The 23,056-nt window shown below is 37.0% G+C and overlaps 1 protein-coding gene across 1 annotated transcript in view; it reads left to right on the top strand.

The window, feature by feature from the left end:
• lrp1bb (low density lipoprotein receptor-related protein 1Bb) overlaps window positions 1-19,332 on the top strand; it is a 378,766-nt gene extending 359,434 nt beyond the window's left edge. Inside the window, exons 86-91 of the mRNA XM_055149901.1 lie at window positions 2,689-2,802; window positions 7,584-7,660; window positions 9,154-9,244; window positions 10,383-10,533; window positions 16,968-17,042; window positions 19,192-19,332. Of these exons, the coding sequence (XP_055005876.1) occupies window positions 2,689-2,802; window positions 7,584-7,660; window positions 9,154-9,244; window positions 10,383-10,533; window positions 16,968-17,042; window positions 19,192-19,332 (649 nt within the window). The remainder of the gene's footprint in view (window positions 1-2,688; window positions 2,803-7,583; window positions 7,661-9,153; window positions 9,245-10,382; window positions 10,534-16,967; window positions 17,043-19,191) is intronic.
• Window positions 19,333-23,056: the final 3,724 nt, after the last annotated feature.

Raw genomic sequence — 23,056 nt, 5'->3', positions numbered from 1 at the left:
TACTCAAGTACATGTAACAGTGTAAATAGAACCCACCTGTGCCGCAGAGGTACATGTGGCCAACAGAAAGTCAATGGGGGGTGCAGACAAAGCTTGACTGGCAGACACGGGCATACGATTGTGAAAGAGCAAATGACACAGATTAATACCATCTCAGACCGCAATCACACGCGCCGCCGTTCAAAATCTACCTCAGTGCGGAAATTGGAAATCCATTTCTAAAGCCAACTCGTGCGGCTTTTTCTGCACTGCCCATTGTCCACTGTAGTTAAATTGAAACTTGCAGTCATCACTCACAAATTCCCAGGGATAGAATCAATTTCTATGCAAATGATCCAATCTTATTCGATGAGGTTAACAGATCCCGATAATGCGCTTTATTATTCGCGGCAAAGACCAGAGATTATCAGGGATGATGGATATGTCTGTGTGAAGGAATCATAAGGTTCGCCTTCAATGCCACAAAGTAAATGTATATTTTCTCCAGGTTCATCAGTGCAGAAAGTGGCAGAGCAGAAGTAATGCAATAGTAGTGATGACTGTGTACTGTTTAACTTTTCTGGTGAGGAGTATGCCACTTGCTCATGTGGATGTTGTTGTTTATCCTGGAATGTTACACAGTATAGTTTTCAACCAGTCTTGCATTTGTTCAAAGGTCCTATATTACACAAAATTGACTCTTGTGAGCTTTTAGTCATGTTATAATATTGTTACCTCCTCAAAAATATTCCTTAAGTTGTTTTTTGTTTCATTCACACATGTTTGAGTAATTCTTTGTTATTACGCTGTCCACGTCCCCAAATCTCAAAATCCTCTGTTCCACCTTGTGATGTCATGTAGTGGTAGTTTTCAAAGTAACAGCTACCTTTTACGTTTAGTTCAGTTAAGATCGGAAATTCCAGCTCTGAAATTATTCAAATGATTCTAGTGAAAGTGTAGGAAGGAATTTAAAAACACAGCAGAGCACTTCCTGTATTACCGCTTGACATCACCAGGTGGAACGGAGCTTTTTCTGTTTTAGAGAAGAACTCAAAGTAAATATTCAGGGTTTGCATGTTGTGTGAATGAAACAAACTTATCCAGGTATGTTTTTGATAAGGAAACAACATTATAACATAGATCAGAAAATAGCAAAATATGGGCCCTTTAATGCCATAGTGTGGAACTTTCCAGGCAAAGCAATAACAGCAATTTGCCAGACCCTCACTAAATACTGAAAAGGAAGAGACATAGTAATAGAAGAAAAAAAAATTATAATTTGGGCTGAAAAATACTGGACCATATAATTGAGCATACAGTTTTTACCATGGGAATATCCAAAAAATATATATATTTATGTAGAAAGTGCATTAAGCTTCACTAGAAAAACTAAATGTTCCCCCAAAGCTAAACAATACAAGGGCATTTTTACTCTTTCATTATAATCTTCTAGAAACATCATAGCAAGATAAGGATGTTGACAAGTAATTTAGGTTTGCTTTCCTTGGCACAAACAAAAGTCTAATTTCCTTCTTGTCTTTGGACTTTATGGTGATTCTTACTGACATCTGTGCTGCATTAGATCTTTGTTTTGACAGATGTATCTTTCTCACATTGGAAACACTTCAGAATGTGCTTTGAGTCACTCCATATACCATTAATGTTTTGCTTTTTCATCAAAACACAAAAGTTCTATTTGAAGATATTTTAGCTACACTTTCTTCCCTTTTTTACAGATTGGAAAAGAGTTGAGTCCGCCCATTTTCTGCCTTTGTTGTCAAAAACTGCAAAGCAATTATGTGGCCGTGTATTCACCAGTGTTGTTCTTTTTTTTGTGATTGTTTCATTTAATTGTTGCGATGTATCTTCTTGGGTACAAGGAAGGAAAAGTCTCTTGCTTGCCTGTCACCATGGTGCCACCAGTTCAACTTTTAGATTTGAAAAGATGTCAAAAGTAGCATTCACAACATTTTAGTTTTCGTCAACTGTCAGGAGCGTGTTTAAAACTTTCCAGAATCTTTTCAACTGACAACTGACAGTAAATCTTTGGTTCTGAAAGATATGTATGTGCCGTATTTTGAAACGAGAGAAAAAAGCTGTTAAATTCAATGTAATTTAAGACGCGCTGATTGACCAGAGAAACTGAAAAATAATATTTATTTTGGTAATTCAATTTAAATGCATATATTGTTGGACTCTTTTACAGTTAGCTCATTGAAGGTCTTATATTACACAAAATTATTGACTCTTGTTACCTCACCAAAAACATATCTGGAGTAGTGTTTTGTTTGAGTAATGTAACACAGTCAGCACTTCCTGTGTTACCGCATAGTAGATCAAACTGTGTGAAAACAACATTAATATAGACCAAAAAACAGTGTAATATGGGCCCTTTAATTTATTGTGTTTATTCATTTTATTTATTTATTTGTTCCCGCTCATAGCAATACTGAGAACTGTAGTACTGAGATATTCAAATAACAGTGTGCTAGTAAAATTTCAATTCAGTAAAAATTCATTTACAGCCTTGTATTACTGTCCAACATTAAAAACCCCTAAGGAAGTATATACAGTATTTGCTAGTAATAAATCCTGACAGCTTACTCTAAACAGCGTTATAATTTACCAGTCTCTGTTCTCCAATCGTCCTTAAGGTTAAACGTTATTCTGTGGGCTTTTTCATCACTCCCAATACACCTGTTTTTGCAGCTGCACATCAGGGTTCAAGAATCAGCGTTGCGACGAGCTGGCCAACCCCTGCGATTACTTCTGTCAAAACGAAGGAATTTGCACATTAACCGCTCTTAACAAACCTCGCTGCAAGTAGGTCCCTCGGCCTGGACACTTTTCAGCTGTTCAGAGCCCGATCACCACTCTTCCTCCAACCACCTCCTCTTCTTCCTCTTCGTCTTCCGCTCAAACTCATCCCAGCCACAGCAAAGTGTTGCCGTGTAGAGACCTATCATGTAATAAGTGCCTAGAAACAGTAGAGTTAGAAGTGAAAGGACATGTTTGTATAAAAAATGTGATAGTTTGGATTACCTTTTACGTTTCAATTCAAATGTATTCTGGTTAGATTTGGTGATGTTTCAGATTGTAAACCAATTAACATACTTCTAAAAAATCTAAGATAACCTAAGTTTCGATTTCATTGAAATAACAGACGTAAACAAACCTAGTAATATTGAATTTTGATGTCAAATTTGAGTCATTTTCAAATCTGGTTTTGCCCAACTTTTTAATGTTGTATAGAGAACATAGACTGTATAAAGAATTGGACCAAGGGGGTGTGATGTTACCCATAGTGTTCAGCTCCAGTCAAATGAAGCTTCAAGTAAGTAAGTCCAAGCAAGTTTCATATTAGGAACCAGAATTTATTTATGGACAAAATAGTGAAATAAAAACATCGGGATCATGTACAGTAGGTGAATACGAACATTTTAAGACAGTTACAGAGAGAGGGGTGACATTTTTTTCAATTCAAGTCAATTGCAACCAGAGTTGATGGAGCCGGGAGTGCCCCCATGCTCACTTCCTATTTGGAATGCGCCTAGTGGGTTAGCTATGTCCATTTATGTATACAGTCTATGATAGAAAATTGTATCTTAAAATTGTATCTTATTTTCATGCTAACAAAAAAGTGATTTGCTATAAAAAGCTCCTGTATATCAACACATTGGTACAAGCTGTTACCATGGAATGAACAGAATGCCACTGATGGGTAGAAAAAAAAAAAAAGGAAATTTGGCAGCCATATCATTAGCTGTAGATGTAGATTCTTCTGTTTGTAGTTTACTTTGTTTCTAAATCACAGTATGGATTTTGAGCTCATAGTGCATGTACTTACAGGGTCTTGATTGTTTATCTTATTGCATGACATCTCTAAGTAGCATATTTTCTCAATGTCCACATTATATGCCTCGCCCTTGGCATATAATGTTGATAGTAATAATAATTTACGTTTAATATGCTTTTGTAACTATTCATTAATTTAGTCTATTGAGACTATTTTTGTATGTGCAAGATTTCATATAACATTTAAAGGTCCTTCATTATGCAAAATGGAGCTTGTGAGCTTTTAGGCATGTTATATTGTATTTACCTAATCAAAAACATACCTGGAGTTGTGTTTTGTTTCATTCACACATGTTTGAGTAACCCTTATTATTAGTCTGTTTACATCTCCAAAGCTCAAAATGCTCTATTCCAACCTGTGATGTCATGTAGCAGTAGTTTTCAAGTGAACAGCTACCTCTTTTACCTTTAGTTCAGTAGAGATTGGCAATTCCAGGGCTGAAATTATCCAAACGATTCTAGTGAAGGTGTATGGAGTTTTAAAACACTTCCTGTATCACAAGGTGGAACATAGTGTTTTCGTTTGAGAGAAGAACACAACCTATACATGCAGGGTTTGCGTGTTAAACATGTGTGAATGACGCAAAACAAAACTCCAGGTACAGTATGTTCATGATGAGGAAATAATATTATAACATAGATCAAAAAATAGTGTAAAATTGACCCTTTGAAATAACTATTTACCAGTCACCTAGCGCTTACCTCCGTGTCTTTTTCCGCTCTCTGCATTTAGCCTTGTAATTGCACTCACCTCACTTCCGTTACACTGTCTCATTCTGCCTAATTTCCTCTGCTACTTTCTCTATCATCTCCAGATAACAATCTTGTTTGAAAGAGCCTCGCTGCTAGTGCTAATATTTGCAGTACTGGCATTGTAACTGCATGGAATCACGTATTTGATGGCATTTTAATGAGGGATTAGCTGCCATGGCACTTATTACATTATGGGTTACTGCACGGCCTCGCGCTCTGCCCATCTCAACACACAGGGACATAATAAAACGTGACTTGCTTTCTGTGCTGTGGTCATCAATCTCCGCCTATCAAACCCAGGTGCATGATGGGAGTTCAATATCTTCCGTATTGACCAGCCATGTTTCTTTAATGCCTCTGACACAGGTAATGATCGTAAGGGCTTTTATGGTTAAGGATGACTACCATGGGATCGTACTCCTCACTGGTCTCCTGGCTCACATTTAAATTCATGACATCTTGACATTTGAAGATGTGATTCATTTTGCCTATGTACGGGACGGTAGTTGTGAGGTGTGTCCTGGAAGAGATGAGAGTGAGAAATATATTTCCATTTTATAGCAAAAAAATTTACAATTTGAATGTACATAATGCTGGTCCAGATTTTCCTCTTTGTTATGCAAATTTTCAATGTCTATTACTCTTACAATTCTCTTTGTTAATCAAATTATTTTAATATTTTGAGTTACCATGTCAAAGTCATTTTTCCTATGGATTATTAAAGTTTGTGCCTTTACATTTGTGCAAAACAGATCACAATGGGTAATACATTGGGACTAAACCTGGCCTTAAACCACAACTAGACCAGGACTAAACCAAGACTAGACCAGAACTAGACCAAGGACTAAAACAAGACTAGACCAGGACTAAAATAAGACTAATCCAGGATTAAAACAAGACGAAACCAGGAATAGACGAGGCCAAGACCAGGCCTAAACCAGGCCTAAACCAGGCCAAAACCAGGCCTAAACCAGGACTAAACCAGAATTAAACCAGGACTAAATCTGGACTAAACCAGGACTAGATCTGAAGTAGACCAGGACTAAACCAAGATTAGACCTGGACTCTATCAGAACTAAACCATAACTATACAAGGATTATACTAGAACTAAACCAGGACTAGACCAGGACTTGACCAAAACTAAAGCAGGACTAGGCCAGAACTAGGCTAGGACTAAACCAGGACAAGGACAGGACTAAACCAGGACAAAGCCAAGACAAAGGCAGGACTAAACGAGGACTAGGCCAGGACTAAACCAGGATCAGACCAGGACTTGACCAGAACTAAAGCAGGGCTAGGCCAGGACTAGGCCAAGACTAAAAGAGGACAATGCAAGGACTAGACCAGGACTAGACCAGAACTAGACCAGAACTAGACCAGGACTAGACCAGAAATAAACCTAAGTCTACACCAGGACTAAACTTGACTCCAGCCAGTAACCTCACAAGGCACCATGCTCATCCAAATAACCCACTTTCATATCAGAGAAACAATACACTGGATATATTGAAGGAAACACACTGCAGATAATAAATATAGAATAAGAAATGTACCATCTCTCTTATTCTCATTGCTTCCTGGACACATCTAATAAGTCCCGATAGCTTGGTGGTGCATGTAATCTTGTCATTCCATTTTAATATCTACTTAACTAGATTGCTCTTGTGTTACTAAGCATTAATCATGTAAAATCCAATTCCACCTTCTCTAACTCGGGTCATTCATTACGCACATCGAAAATCCAAATATTTCTTTAGCCATGTTTTCAAATTTCAATGTGTTTGCCGATTTTCTAACACTGAATATTCAACGGGCTGTTTTGTGAGAACACCTGTTTGGACGTGGTAATGTTGCTCCATGCAGGTGCTGTTTATTTTGTGTTGGATCAAAGCTCTCCATAGTGACAGTGGACCATAATGTGTAACATGTCACATCATGTTCTTGTTCATAGTGATTAGTTTTTATTCTGTATTCACAATATGTTTGCTAGCTCTGACACAGTAGTGGTTCTCAAACTGTGCAAACCAAAACTCCAACCCAGAAAATATTTGGTTTTCAAATTAACATTTTTATGTGATTTGAGAATAGCTGATGTACTGCAGGGCTGAACCACAGTGAAAATCATGTCACTTACTCTGACTAAACCAGTACTTTTGTAAACCAGTTGAATAACAGGACTGGACTTTAAATATCTATTTAATAATTAGATTTTGGCCTAAACGTCACTATAACCAAGACTGAAGTTTAAACCCATATCTTTTATAACTACAAAACACTACAAAAAGTTATATAGATGAAATCACATGCATTCTAAATTACAATTTTAATTTCATTGGTTTCCCTTAATATTTTCTCAGTGTCATTCCTTATGATAAAGATAATTATGGTTTAATAGTTTTTACATTTTTAGGGATGCATCGATCCAACTTTTTCATTTCCGATACTGATTGTTATACTTTAAGTATTTGCCGGTACCCAATGTTAACCAATACCAGTGCAGAGAAAATGGAATTTATTTCCTTTAAACAAAAATAAAATCAGATAAAAGAGATCCAAATGTATCACTACAGAAGAGGTTTGTGTAAATACAAGTAAAGTAAATAAACTTAACCAAAATATCGACTGAACCAATATTTGGAAGCCGATGCCTGATACCATTATTGGATCAGTGTGTCCCTCGTATTTTTATTCATTTGGCTTCTTCAAACAAATTCATTTATTTATTAATTAATTTATTTTTTTCATTTTAGTGTAATCTAGGACTGAGATTGGTTTAGTCTCAGAGTTAAATTTAAAACTACTCAAAGTCCAAACCAATGATAAACCAGGACATCGCTGTGGTACACTTCAAATTTAATCCCCAACCCAAGAAATAAATCCAATCTTACTTCTGGTGAGCCAAAGACCATCAAATACCCCGGGCTACAGTTTGGTAACCACTGCAGTATTGTTCACTGGTGTATGTTTTATTTACCCTGTCTCTTGACCTCTTCAGATGCTCCGCCAATTGGGCCGGGACCCAGTGTGAGAGGCCTGCCCCCAAAAGCAGTAAATCAGACAATACCAGTGGAGGTATGTACTGTGAATATAAATAATTCCTAATCAGCACTATGGACTTCTCACTGTGTTTTTATTTCACATCAAAGACCTATTTTAGACTGCCGTTCTTACAAGTTGGTCTATAATAAAAAGCTTGGTGAATGGCAGTTTGAATAATACATAATTGAACCTGCCAGTTTTTAAGTACCCAGTTTTAAAAGCTATATTTGAGTCATAATTTATAACTTTAAGATTTCAAGTCCCAAGTAGACATAGCAGAAGTTTCAAGTGTGAGATTTTTTTTAAGACCATTAAGGCAAATTGCGTTGAGTTGAGTTGAAATGTATTAAATGCAATATTTGTAAAATATTTTATAGGCTTCCACTGAAAATGCCTCTTGCAAGTTTAACTCCTCAACATAGAACCCAAAAGTTTAATCATATAAAAATGACATTTGAAATACAGTAGAGTCATAGCACAATGCTTATTTGAGCTTATTTATTTAGAATCAATCATTTGTAAGCTAAAACATTATGCTGTCGTCCAACTTACAGCATCTATTGAAAGGGGCACTATGGAACTTTTCTGGTGGAGGGTGGACTACCTTCATGTTTCGGTGGAGATGTCATAGCTTTGCCCAGAATGCTCTAGAGCAAGCTTGTCCAAACTATGGCCTGTGGGCCAAATGCAGCCCACAGACAATTTTTTTTTGGCCCTCAGGCTTCTAGGTGAATTGGCCCAAATGAACTTTTTACTGCAAGTTTTTAAGGATCTTAGCATGATCACTGTACTGAGCACCAGTCTGTGGTCCTCGATCAGCCCTGTGCTTCATCTGTGTTTAGATATATGGCCCTTGATGAAAAAAGTCTGGACACCCCTGCTCTAGAGTATGACATTAACAAACCTTACAAGCACTTGCCAAGTCACCAGACAAAGTTATCAATCAGATCTGTGGAGAGGCAATCCCGTTCACAGTCAGAAAGTATGTTTTCTAGCGATAAAAATAGCTAATATAATAGATTCAAACACATGTAATGCCATGCTGTGGAACATCACAAGCAAAGTAAAAACATCTCTGTAAAGACAAGCATTTGACATTATCCTCCACCAGAAAAGTTCCATAATGCACCTTTAATATTGCTCGCTCAGGCCCCACATCACATCATTATGTTGCTACAATTGGCATAATTATTGTCAGTTATTTTTGCATGCAGAAGCTCTGAGAATACTCCAAAATTCCAGCTATTTTACATCCATGAATTATCCCCAGCTGAATCACTCTCAATACCGCTTTCCCTCTAATCTATGGACTCTACGCACTGAGCAGTTATATGTAAACTTACTTTGCCGTCAGCTATTTCTGTTAACAGTATATTTTCTGTACTATCTGAAAGTGTTTTTGCTTTGAAGCTTTTGTTACACCACTGGCTGAATACAATATAGGCCTATCTGAGTCCATCTGAGCTGTTTTCAATTCAATCTTGCCTCATCTGTGCGCACCATCTCTCCCTGTGTGGCGGCTGCAGGGAGCATAGCTATCATCGTGCCTCTGGTTCTGCTGGTCATCCTGATTGTGATGGTGGTCGCTGGTGTCTACGTGTGCAAGCGAAGGCAAAGGTAACTCAGTCTTTTTTTTTTTTTTTTTATGGTCTGAAAAATCCTTTATATGAGTCAACAAAGGAGATCTGATACCTCCGAGCTTTTGAAGATAAATGGATGTGTTTGTGCTTTAAAACAAAATGATGCTTGTTTAAACGTGCTCCGAGCAACATGCACCTTTGTGCTATGTTAAAAATGTATTGGTTTAAAAACAAAAAGAGCAACAAATAATGTGTTGAATGTAAAATGCACACCTCTGTTTTTGCTTTCAAAGAATAATATTTTATTATGTACACAATTGTACTATTACAACTAAATCTACTACTCACTAGTAACTCACAGTGATGTTTCTCCCTCAATGGGCATTCAAAGCACTTTCTATCAAGGAAATACCTATTCCCACTTACAGACTTTCAGTCTTCCAGTTCTATACACTATTGCATGATGGGAGATGTCTTGCGTAAGGGCACAATGGCAGTGTGCTCTGGTGGGATCTGCCATTGAACACAGACTGTATTAAGAAGTGGACTAAGGGAGTGTGATGTCACCCATCATGCTCAGCTCCAGTCAGTGAAGCTTGTGAGGCTAGCAGTTACAAGAGCGGATTTGGAGCCAAGTTCCATAGTTAGTTCCAAATTAGGAAGAGGAATTTACAATATACGAACATTTTAAGATCAAATGAAGAGGCTCACAGCAGCACTTACAAAGAGAGGGGCCTTTTTGCTACGTCATATATACAGTCTATGGACTGAAGAAAAACTTGAGTGATCTATTCAGCCTGAACCACGTTATTTGAAACTAGAACAACATAAAGTGATTTCTAAGGCAAAGATTAGATATTTCATTCTTGTTGGTTTCTTAGTCAATCCATTTGAAGTTATTTTTGATCAAGCTGAAAGCATGACAATCCTATCCACAGATTCTCTCTTTTTTTTTCTACACACATTTCAATCTCACATCAAATAAACCATATGCTGCATATTTATGACATCATAAAAAGGTGACCTTCTTTGCGGGGATGTTAGCAACAGCATGCAATCAGATGTGCTTTTAGGTGCTTTCAAAGATCAGTGGTCCTCTGTGCTGTGAGTGATGCTGTGTGGAGCCATGCGTATAGTGCATTTGTATGATAATGATATGTGCCTGTGCCTCCCAGGGGAAAACGCGTCCAGAGGCAGCCCATGACCAACGGAGGCATCAACGTGGAGATCGGAAACCCCTCGTACAACATGTATGAGGTGGACCATGACAACCACGCAGACGCCGGGAGCCTGCTACGGCCCAACTTCACACTGGACCCTCATAAGGTGGGCAGGGGGGGTTAAGAGGACAAGAGCTGGGGAAGGAAGAGGCAGTATCAAGAGTTTTGTATGAAGAAGTATGTGTGGGAATAGTACGAAGAATCCCATTTTGTTTCATTTAATTATAGAAAGATGCTTTGCATTTCAATATATAAACCATGAAAAAAATATCAAAAACTGATTCTAAGAAACAAGAAAATTATAATAAAATCTGGAAAAGTATTCACAAGGTGTACTCAGGTGAAACTGTGACTACAAATATATTTATTTACTATTTATTTTTTTGCATTTTTGTGACTTCATTCGTATAATGCTGTTCATAATTAGTGTCAAATGAGTAACACATGATTAACTACCGTTTAAATAGTTTTAATACAGCAGGAACTCGGCTTAATTCATAATGAACAAATAGTTTATTAATAATTATCAGGTTTAGTAACTTAATTAATACCCTCTTAACTCCTAACTCCTTAATTAAGTATATATTAAGTCTGAATCGTATAAACTTTATTGATGCTTATTAACGTGTAGTTATAATGAACTAGGTACCATCAAATGTAAACTTTAACATAATTGAAGCCCTTGACATTCATATTTATCTGTTAACTCGACAGTGTTTGCACAGAAGAGGGGGACCATTTCTTAATTAAAAAAAATGTTTTAATCATAGTACTTAGTAGTACATAATAGCATAGAGCCAGCTGGTCATAGAAATTGCATTGGACGCCACAGACAGAAGAGCTTGACTCACTCTAAATATATCACCTAGAGACACTCATTATAGTGTATAAAATTACACACTCTTCGTATCTGCCAATGGGCTTTCAGGAGATTTCAAAGACTTGTATTGCATCATACGATTGAAAAGCCATGAATGATATTTACCCTTGAGACATGTCAAGTGTCCATGCTGTGTGTACAAAACCAATTAAAACACATATGAATGTACATCCATCATTCATGTAGGGCCAGTATGATTCAAAGAGAAAAACAACTTGAGATTCAGAAAAGAAATGCATAAATATATATGTAATTAATGCTAAATACTCTATTCAATAACACTTGTCTGTAGACATATCATTTCAAGGGAATATTCTTCCAAAGCATCGCATAGAGACACAGACAAACCAACAGGACTCAGTTAGCCTGTGTTTTGTCAGTGCTCTTTTCAGTGATGTAATTGAAAATTGTAATCGATTGTCAACTTACTATGCCAGGCAGCCACTTAGTTAATAGTCAGGTGACAGAAGATGTTATTGCATGTTACTTTTGAAAGATTCACTGTCTTTGCTAGGTTAGGTTAGGTTAATTCATTTGTCATGAGTAATTAAAAAACACTTTGGAAAACATGCAAGAAGCTCAAAGTGCACAACAATCAATGCAGACGACATACTGACACTGAAATAAACAAGCTACAAAGATTACAGAGCTAAAATATGAAGGTGCTATATAAAAGTTTAACGTGTATTTAAGTACACAATATTACTGCAACTGTACTTTGTTTATTCTTTATTGAAAACTGCATGTTTTAATGGAATTTGATTAACAACACAGTACACATGTTCGTAATCAAAGTACCTGAGATGTTTAATATTAATTTAATAATCAGAATCAGTTTCATTCACACATATTTGAGTATTCCTTTATTATTAGAATGTCAACATTTTCAAAGCTCAAAATGCTCTGGTCCACCCTGTGATGTCAAGTCGTGGTAGTTTTCAAGTGAACAGCTGCTTTTTAACTTTTGTTCAGTCGAGATTGGCAATTCTAGGGCTGAAATCAACTAAATGATTCAATCTAAGGTGTATGGAGTAAAAACACTGTGGAGCACCTCCTGTATTAACACATGACATTACAAGGTGGAGCAGACTGTTTTCTGTTTGAGAGCCTAAATATGCAGGAATTGTGTGTTAATTATGAGTGAATGAAACAAACCACAACTGCAGGTACATTTGTGATGACATAGATCAGGAAATACCATAATCTTTATCATGGACAAACTGTATCTCAGAGTAAATGGTGTTCACACCTAAAAATAAATTAACTCCTGTGGCTTTTATTTTCATTATTTGATTTGTCACTATTATTCCAATTAGGCATATGCGTAGAGTCGACTGTCTCTCCTAACTCAGCTCTGGTACTTTAAATAGGCCAGTGTTCTGCCAGAGTGCCTCTAATTCATTTGATTCATTTGGCCTTGATTAACTTCACCATTATGGCACTTACTAATTATGAAACTGGGGTGCTGCAAAGTGTACCTCTTATCTGTGAGAACAACATGCATCCATCACACCCGGGCCGAGGGCAACAATCAGCTCTTCCTCATTCATTACATAAGCATTCACGAGTGTTTACCACAAACTTGGAGAACTTCTGGCAAAAATGTAATTAATTTAGGAAACGGAAATAGTTACTGCTTTCAAAATAACTGTACAATAATTTGTATTAGATGCAAAGCGACCGTGGCAACATTAATATGATAAATGGCGCAGATTCTGTTCAATTTACTGTAGGAATATATCTGGATGCTTGAAATAAACACATATAACTAAAGTATGTATGTGAATATAATGCAATGCAATATAAGACATGAAAGTAACAGAAATGTCTAGTTCTAGTGGTAATTGATCAATATACAGTATATATTTATATATATTAGAGTGGTAGTACATTAGGGGCCTGAATGATTATGCTAAATATGGCTCAGGGGTGTTTCACACTTCTAGTTGACAGAATAAAATTTTTTGGTTGCTATTCAGAGAAAGGTGTATAGCAACTGTATTATGACAAATTACACAGTTTAAAAATGTATTCATAGTTGTAGAAATTGTACTTATCGTTAAAAGTGAAATAAAAATAGTAGTAGTGCTGAAAGGCAGAATAAATTACTCAATACTACCGTATTTTTCGGACTATAATTCGCATTTTTTTCATGGTTTGGGTGGTCCTGCGACTTATACTCCGATGCGACTTATATATTAAAATTTTCAGACTGACAGCCGCGAGAGGGCGCTCTAGGCTTGTGTGTCAGTATCTATTACTCCTGTACCACTGTCACTTTGCATTCTACTGCGCATGCCTCCTGTAGAAAAAGCCGCCGTTCTGCTGCAAATAGTGAAATATGCAGCTGAAAACGGTAATCAAGCAGCAGAAACAAAGTTTGGAGTGAGCGAGAAACTTGTGAGGGACGGCCAGAAAGCGGGAATGGAGAGAACACAGCTTCACGGCAACCGGGCGGGTGCGCCATGCAAGTTTCCTGGAAGTCATAGGATCGACGAAGCCTGAACTTTAATGACAACAGAAACCATTCTGTCAGGATTCAGAAAGGCCAGAATAATTCTAACTGGAACTGATGTTTACATCATGGATATATGGTTTATCTGTGGAGGTTGCGCAGAAGTGACACCGAGGAAGAATTCAATGGATTTAGTGATTTGGAGTGAGATCGTGAGTTTGGTAAACTTATGTTATGTTGTTTATGCTATAATTATCTGAATAACTGTTCATATGTTACATTAACAGATTAACGCCTATTCAGCCTGTTGTTCTCTATTCTATTACTATACCTTGCCTTTCAAGATGAAATGTCATTTCCTGGTCTCTGATTTTATAAAATATATTTCCTCAAAAAGTGCGACTTATAGTCCGGTGCGACTTCTAGTCTGAAAAATACGGTACTTTGTTTATATTAAGAATAATGACAATCGTGGTGACAATCCGTAATTTTGGAGTTTCTAACCATCTAGGGCTAGGCAAGTCCAGTGCCTTGCCCAAGAAAACAACAACAATGTGAACTGGTTAGAGTGGGATTTGAACCACCAACCCTCCAATTACAGGATGAGCATCACCTGAACCACTTTTGTTCCATTTTACTTTGTTGCTGTGAAACAAGCTCCTTTTAAGTTTATCTCAGTACTTTTCTTTTCTTGAGTACACTTTGTAGTATACATCTTAAGAACTTTTTAAAATAGTTTTGACACATTTCATTTATACCCCTGAGTCCTTTTCTAATTTGAGGCTCCCAGATGAATGATAGGGCCCCACTCCCTTCACCTAGCTCTGCTCCAGTCTAATGCTGCTGCTGCTGCTGCTGCTGCTGCCCTGCCAATACTGACATCTGCCTCTCGCTCCAATCTGGCTCCAGTTTCAACACTGAGACTCGGATTGAATGTCAACATGATGCTGTTTTCTCCTGCCTCTCTTGTCTCTCTCCTTTTACCACCACTCTTTCTCTGTTTCTACTGTACTTAAACATAGTAACAGATCAGGCATAATACTGGTAACACTATAATGGTACATATTATACATTAGTTCATCATGATTTGTGGCGATTCTGACCATTTTTTTATTAAGTTTTAAAAGTATATGTGGTAGTTGCTCCTTTGTTGGATCAAATCACACTGGCTCCTCTATTCTCAATTCTATAACCTAGCATCAGTAGTAGTGCCACTTCTGAGAGAATCTGAACTCTACAGATAAGGGCCTATTTGAGCTGCTTCTAACACATAGACTTGAGCCTGTACTATACCTTCTATCTTTTTAAGGCAGAATTGTTCACAGCAGGGCTAAAGGTGTCTTCAGTGCACAGTTTTCTATTGAGGTCCTTCTATATAATTGCTTTTGGCTTCATTCAAACTACTTTAGTTTTCACAGCTTCAGTCCATGCCAACTGAGGCTTCACCTGGAATGTTCTTTATGGCCCTAAAATCTATATTCATGCATTTACACAGTAACATTTCTTGAAACAAATGCATTCCTTTTGCTAGCATGGCCTTCATTTAGAGATCTCACCTGTAACTTGACCTATTGTCTCCATGAATTTTTATGGAACATTCCAGGTAAAGCAATAGCAAAAGTGATGAATGCACTATTAGAAAAGTTACATAGTGCACCAGAATTTTGGACATAGGACCTCATTTCCTAGTGAGCCAGAGTGTTGGGGACGCATGGGGACACTTTTTAAAATATCCCATTCAGTCCTTCTATTTGCAGAGGTTGCTGGTGCTAGGCTAGTGCATGTCAATGGCCATAGTTAGCCTGACACTAAAAACAGACTTACCCACTCCACAAAACACCCGAAGCAAAACAGTTACTACGCCAGACTGTCAATGTGAATGTCTGTGTCATTATAATAATTTTAGAAGTAAAACCAACCTTACATTTGAAGGATTTATGTCTGAGCAGCAGCAGCGAGTTGTACGTCCTGATAGAAAGCTTGGCAGCGGCGGAGTGATATCACCTAGCACCTATCTTACCGCTGCTGCTGAGAAAATAGTCCCTCAACACGTGACGATTCATGCAATGCAAGGTTAGTTTTATTTCAAACATTATTTTATCAACACAGACATTCACATCAACAGTCTGGTGTAATAATAGATTTGCTTCGTGTGCTTTGTGGAGTGGGTAAGACTGTTTTTAGTGGAAGGATAACTATGCCCACTGACATGCACTAGCCTAGCACCAGCGATCTCTTCAAATACAAGGACTGGATGGAAAATATAAAATAGTGTCTCCACACGTCTGCCAACACTGTGGCTAACTAGGAAATGAGGTCCTATGTCCAAAATTCCGGACTGTCCCTTTAAATCGTACAGCTTGAAATACTGAAGTAATTTAAAAATGTGTGATGTTTTGATTATCCAACCTACTATAGTCCATACATTTTTATAAATACATTTTATAATTCACTCATACCATAGTGCATTATTATCAATGTACTTTATAACCCAATACCATTTCCATTTCAGTGTATTTTTTGTAGCCTCAATTACAGCAGCACTCGCATTAGAACAGGGCCCATGTTAAGCAAATTTACGATCTATGTCATTATGTTATTTCCTCATCAAAAACATATCTGGAGTTGTGTTTTGTTTCATTCACACATGTTTAACACACAAACATACACCTGGCATATTTAGGCTGAGTTCTTTTCTCAAACTGAAAACACTCTGTTCCAACTTACTATGTCATTTGGTAATACAGGAAGTGCTCCACTGTGATTTTAAACTCCCTACACCTTTACTAGAATCATTTGGATCATTTCAGCCCTGGAATTGCCATTTTCCCCTGAACAAATGGTAAAAGGTACCTGTTGACTGAAAAACTGCCACTTCATGACATCATAAGGTGGAACAGAGCATTTTGAGCTTTGGAGATGAAGACAGACTAATAATGAAGGAATACTCAAACATGTGTGAATGAAACAAAACACAACTCCAGGTATGTTTTTGATGAGGTAACAACACAACTTCAAGCTCAGAGGAGTAAACTTTGCATAATGTGGAACCTTCAACAAAACTGATGATTTAACCAACAGAAAGTTAGAAAATCAACAGACAAACCAGATTCACAATATTAACAAGCACGTAATCTATCTCTTTCTCTCTTTCTTCCCTTCTTTCCTCTGTGCATGCTAACACTGCAGCTTTTGTCTCCTGCAGGGCTGGTGTGTAAAGTCCAGTGACCCGCGAGCCTTGGGCATGAACAATGTGCCCAAGGAGGTAATCCCTGGACAGGTGATTTACACTCTCTCCCCGTTTATCCGCAAAGTCAGAGAGCACTGGAAAACATCAAGTGTAACAAGTGTATGTCCATATACAATCTTTGGATAAGGTCACAGTAGATTTTAGTTTAATGATGGAGAATACATATTAGGACATGTCTAGTATGTATTTGTATTGTAAATGCATGTGTGTGTGTTCATCTATAAAGTTTCATTCTGTGTTTTTGTCATGTGTTTTGGTGTAGTCTTTTCATAGCATGTCTTAATGCTTCATGACTGTTTATTTAAGTGCATGTTTTTAATGCTGGGGCAATACAAACAAATTAAACAGTAAAAATAAAGCACAGACTGTAAATATGTAGACAGAGTTTACCACATTATATTTTTACAGTATGTGGCATCTGCAGTATTGTGTTACAATTAACCAAAATATTATAATATAGAAATTTAAGCATAAAATAAGAGTGATACCACTGACTTTGGGTTCAATTTAGTTTGTTATTTGTACCTGTGGCAAATATCCATTTCATCATTTGGGTGGTGTAGCCAGTGTTATTCTTGTAAATGAGTACTCCCCACCCAGAGAGTGTATTATAAAAGTAGCACTTTGTGACCAAATCTGATGTGCAATGTCTGCATCTAATTATAAAGTGTTTTTATCGATTGAAACCTCGATGAAAGTGCCTAATGCTGAGAGAGGATTGGCTGTGTGAATAGCGATCCACCCCTACTTCACTTTGTTGTTGTAAAAAGCTGTTCTGAACCTGTCCCTGTGCCCAAAGATTCATTTCGGTGAATACTCGTGATGTGCCAAAGGGTTTGTGAGGTGCTAGAGTTTGATAGATTTAAATACACATTTGGTTCTTTGGCGGTTTAAAAATTGGGTAATAAGGCTGTAAGTCTTCTCCTGGAAGGTAGCTTTTTACATTTCCTCATTCAAGGGCAAAAAGTATTTGACATACAGTTAATGTAGTCTATCCACCTCCGATGTAGTTCTTAGAGTATTTCTTACAAATACAGAGTGAATATGGTGTGTGCATGTAGACTTACATGCCTGTGTCACAGTGACTGATATTTCTCCACTGTTCCCCACTGGGCCTAACAGCTCTTATTAGCCTGACGTCACCACAGCGCAGACCTCCAGTGGGTCTGATATATTTATGTTCCATTTACACGGACCCAAAATAGAGCTAAAAGCCTCGTAATGATGCTGCTGTTTGTGGTGTTCAAAATGGCTCCTCTCCAATGGTCTGTTCTGTCCCCGGAGACTATTACAAATCCTTTAATGCAGCTTTAAGTCTGTCACGGCCTTAAAAACAACATATAAATAGATAGAGGCATGTAAATAAGTTATGATACTGTGGAAAAGTGGTGTTGCTTTAGAAGTTCAACTCAAAAGTTAAACTAATACAGTAATTGGCCATCACATTTGTTAAGGAAGGGCATTAAGACTCAAACGATAATTATGCAAATGAAGGCACTAGGGCTCGCAGATTAGTTACTATGGTGATGACTCTGAAAAAGGAAAGGTCAAATGAAAAGTTGTAAATGCTTGATTAGGTGCTTTGGTAAAATTGTGTATGCTCAGTGAGATAATGCTGCAACTAAAATGATAAGTGAAATGTGTGTACAGTATTCCATCTGGTACATACAAAAGGAAACTATGGAACTTTTCTGGTGGAGGGTACCCCACTTGCTTAACTCCATGGAAATGTTAGTGCTTTGTCAGGACAGTATGGCATTTACTCAATTATATATACATATATATTTTTTATTACTTATAGTACAGTAAAACAGCCACATGTCCATGGAGCAGGTGGCAGACCATCCACCACTGCATGTAGTTCATAGTGCACTTTTAAATGTGGAACTTCGTGAAATCACTAAATGCTGCGTTGGTTATTACAGCAAACATTTCTGCCCTTGTAAACTGCATTAAGATTTTACTTCAGATGCCCTTCCTTACACAACTCTCACCATCGCTTTCTTCTCACCCTAGATTTCAAACCATCCCTGTTTATGTAAATTTATGTTTGACTCATTTACCATGTTTCATGCTTGACAAAGATGCATTTCACTTAGAACTGAACTGCATCTGTACAGTAGTCTAGTCTATTGACGTTTTCACCCGTATATTTACACTTCTCTGTCTTTGTCCACAGCCCATGAACTACTCCAATCCAGTGTATGCAAAGATTTACCTGGACGGGCAAAACTGTCGAAAGCCGGTCATCAGTATTGACGAGAGGAGAGAGCTACTCCCAAAGAAACTCGAGGGGACAATTCATGAAACCGCCGCATAGCCTAACTTTACACTTTCTACTTCTTTTATACCACAGTGTACAATGTATATAGTGTACGTAAAGAGGACAAGCAGAGTTTTCTATTCTCTACGAAGCTCTTTAGGTTTAACTTAGCATCAGCATATCGTCTCATGTGGTTGGTGTGCGGAGAATTCACTTTGACTGTTGCTTTTTTGTATGTTTTCGTCAGTCATTTTGCCACGTAAGCTGCTGGTTTGCAAAGACAGTACTGTGCGAAAGTTACAGGCAGAGCATTTCATTTATATTTTTAATTTTAGTTGTGAGAAATTGCGAAAAAGGTCAGTAATAGGCCAAGGAAAATGTGCAATTTTGGTGTGCATTTGGATTATTGTAAAATTACAGTCAAATGTTAGCAGCTGTCATTTGTGTAATCTTGTAATGGTATCAAAAATCAGATAACTGGGATAATCAGATTACCTAATTACAGAGTTTTGGTGTGTGTTTACATGCACAAAATCTGATCAAAAACATCTGATGTCACTTAATCTTTAGTTTTATAAAGTTAAATTGTAATTTTAAAACCAAGTCTTTCTTAATAAACTTTTTTTGTTGTTGTTGTTGCCACATTCTTTTTCCATCTTTTGCATAATTTGCCTTGTTAAAACCAGGTTTGAACACATCAGAAATAAATCAGAACACTTATATCAAGCATTTCAATAATCAGATATCAGTGCCGATCCAGAAAATGTTGCTAGATCGGATATCGGTGGTCATACTGTGGTCCAAAGCAAGAAAAACGATCTGACGAAAGCTTTTTTACCGAAACGTTACTTAAAATTTTTAAAAAGCTTTTGGACATCGGCCATCTGAGTATGCTATGCATTTTTTCACTTTTATTTACTGTTCCTTACATTTGCACCTCTACAAAAACGTTGGTGTACATTTTCTGTTTCATTTGGATCGAATATTGTCCCATAATATCGGTTCAGCTGATATCCTGCTTAGGTCTGATGTAATAAGAATATCTGATGGCTGATGTAAGTTTTTTTTACTTGTATTCATTCAAAGCTTCAGGAATTTTAATGGATTCACAATCGAAACCATTTTGTAATGAGTTATCGATTCGGTATCAGTTCATACTTAAAGTCAAAGTACTAATATCGGTACCAGAGCTGAAAAAACATCTCCAGAATACAGACAAAAATCAGATTTTGATGTGCATGTAAACATAACCAGTGTCTCAATTAACATAAAAGGCCGTTGCTTTTAGCTTTTAGTGTTCTGGAAAAACATACGATATTTTCCAGTTGTTCACGTGTTTATAGATTTTTACAATGAAGCTGCAACACTATTTTACTGTAAAACTTTCTGTCTATGGTAGTGGATAGAAGGGCTCTGTGGCTCTGACTGACATTTGAACTAGCCTATGCATTCAGGTCTGGTCACCACACATTTACCATTGCGAGAAGAGACCAGCGCCTTGGCATAGGTCTCTGTATTTTCTGTATTCGTTCTGCTTATACACTCATACTTCTTTTTTTTTTTTTTTGTCTATAGCGTTTTTATACATGTCTTGAACTTTTGCACAGTACTATACATTGGAGTACTACAATAAGCCACAAAGTACTCTGAAATGCAGTACTCTACCTGCCCATTACTTGTTCTTACATTGATTAACGGTATTGTGTATTGGTTGGTAATAAGAAGAAGGGATTAGGATACTGGATAATTTTACAGAAATGTGTGTATCAATGGTTGTCCTCAAGGCTATAAACATTAGTTAGTCCCACATTTACATTAACGACAATAGAGCTCATATAAGCACTTCTGGTTTTGTACGACCTACTGTATTTCCACTGAAGACACTCTATGTATCTCCATATAGGTCCCCCGTCTTTTCCATGTCCGTCCTTCATAGCAACCTGTTATGACGGTGATATAGCAACCAACTTATCTTTTGGTGAAGAGATTAAAGCCCACCTTGAATGTTCTGCGATCAGATTCCCCACCCCGTACTGTACATTGAGAGGACAGATACTGAAAACCATATTTTTCTAGGTCTTACGTGTCAACAGATGGAAATAACGTGGAGAAAGAGATTTAGCCACCGCGCCAAGAGAGGATTTACCAGAGTATATGAAAACACATCTGTTACAGCGAAGGAAGATGATAAATATAAGAAATTTTATAATTTTGTATTTGATTTGTATGTCGTTTGGCTGCTTGTATTTTGAAGAAATGTATTAAATGTAAGTAATTTTTATATAAAATGTAAATCAATATTGAATAAAGGGGGCTTATTTCCACCTTGTATCTATTTTTTTTTTTTTTTATACAATCTCTATCATTTTATGTATTTTTTATTTCCTTTGTACAGGATGAAAGAGATAACCTGTATTATGAGGTAAGCTATATTAATGTGCAAATCTGTCCAACATTGACATTTGTGGATTGTGACATTTTCAACCTTGGACATGTCTGCCTATGAAGATAAAGGTCAATTCTGTAATCCTAACATCTTTCAAACTGGCATCTACTCAGGATTTTAGCATAGCATAAACTGTTATAACATTTGATATAACATTTTATTTATTTCACTTTAATAGGCCCTGTTAATTTTATTTTTTAAAAACAGACATTTCCCTTCATTTTAACTAATCTTTTACATGCAAATGGCAAATTCGCCTCTGAAAACGATTTTTTCTTAAACTCCAGCTAGAGTGGAGATTCTGGAAAACTATGGTTTGAAGTTTGCGTGTAAAATGAGATAAATGGAGTTTTAGGAGCTGATGTGCCAAAAGTGCGACCGATGTTTACCTTTTGCTATGATGATGATCGTGGAAGCATTCAGAGCAGCAGTCACATTTCTTCTGGTGCAAACACTTTTCATGTATTTTTCGTTTGCACACACAGCTGATGGATCATAACAATGACCAGAGATGAATGAGGCTCGGAGGTCAGCAATTTTGCCACTTCTTTAACAGATCTGTGGAGAGGTGAACCCGCTCAGTAATGCACATTTTTCCAGGTATTTTTGAGTAATACTTACAACTTTAATGAAATAAATGCTACAGATATGAATCCAATCCAGGTGCCATCCATAGGCTTGGCGTAGTATGATGCCGCTTGATGGCGTATTTATGCACCAGAACTTTTTGAAAACAATGCTATGTGCACGATGTTATTTTGGAAAATGGAGGGAGGGAAATATTTGTTTCTCAACATACCCGTTGTGTAAACGTAGTTATAGAGTCAACTCTTATATGCATACAGCAATATTTTGTTTCTACATTGTATTTGAACAGACGGGCCCATATTACGTTATTTTCTAATTTACTCACTTATTTATTTTTGTCATCACAAACACACACATCACAAAGGTTTACTCAACCATGTGTGAAGGAAACAAAACACAACTCCAGGTATGTTTTTGATGAGGTAACAGCATTCCAACATGACTTAAAACTCACAAGAGTCAGTTTTGCATAATACAGGACCTTTAAATGTCAGTATATTTGTGGGTGTGATATTAAAATCATACTTCAGAACATTCCCCAAGGAGATAGACACATTTGAAGGCTTACTGTGGAATATTATAGTCAATGGAATAACATTTAAAGGGAAACAAGTCGGGTTTGGAAGAAGCAAGAGATTAAAAAATAAATTTACAGTAAGTTGTCTTTACAGTTATAGGTTTGACTTTGAGGTCTAGCTAAAATTTGCTTTGATTGCTTTTTTTTTGTAGCTGGATTTGGTAATTGTT

This window comes from Boleophthalmus pectinirostris, unplaced genomic scaffold (genome assembly GCF_026225935.1).
Source record: "Boleophthalmus pectinirostris isolate CB_2022bp ecotype Guang Dong unplaced genomic scaffold, ASM2622593v1 HiC_scaffold_1, whole genome shotgun sequence".
NCBI lineage: Eukaryota > Metazoa > Chordata > Actinopteri > Gobiiformes > Gobiidae > Boleophthalmus > Boleophthalmus pectinirostris.
The sequence above is the reverse complement of the archived record's forward strand: the minus strand, read 5'-3'. Positions and strand labels throughout refer to the sequence as shown.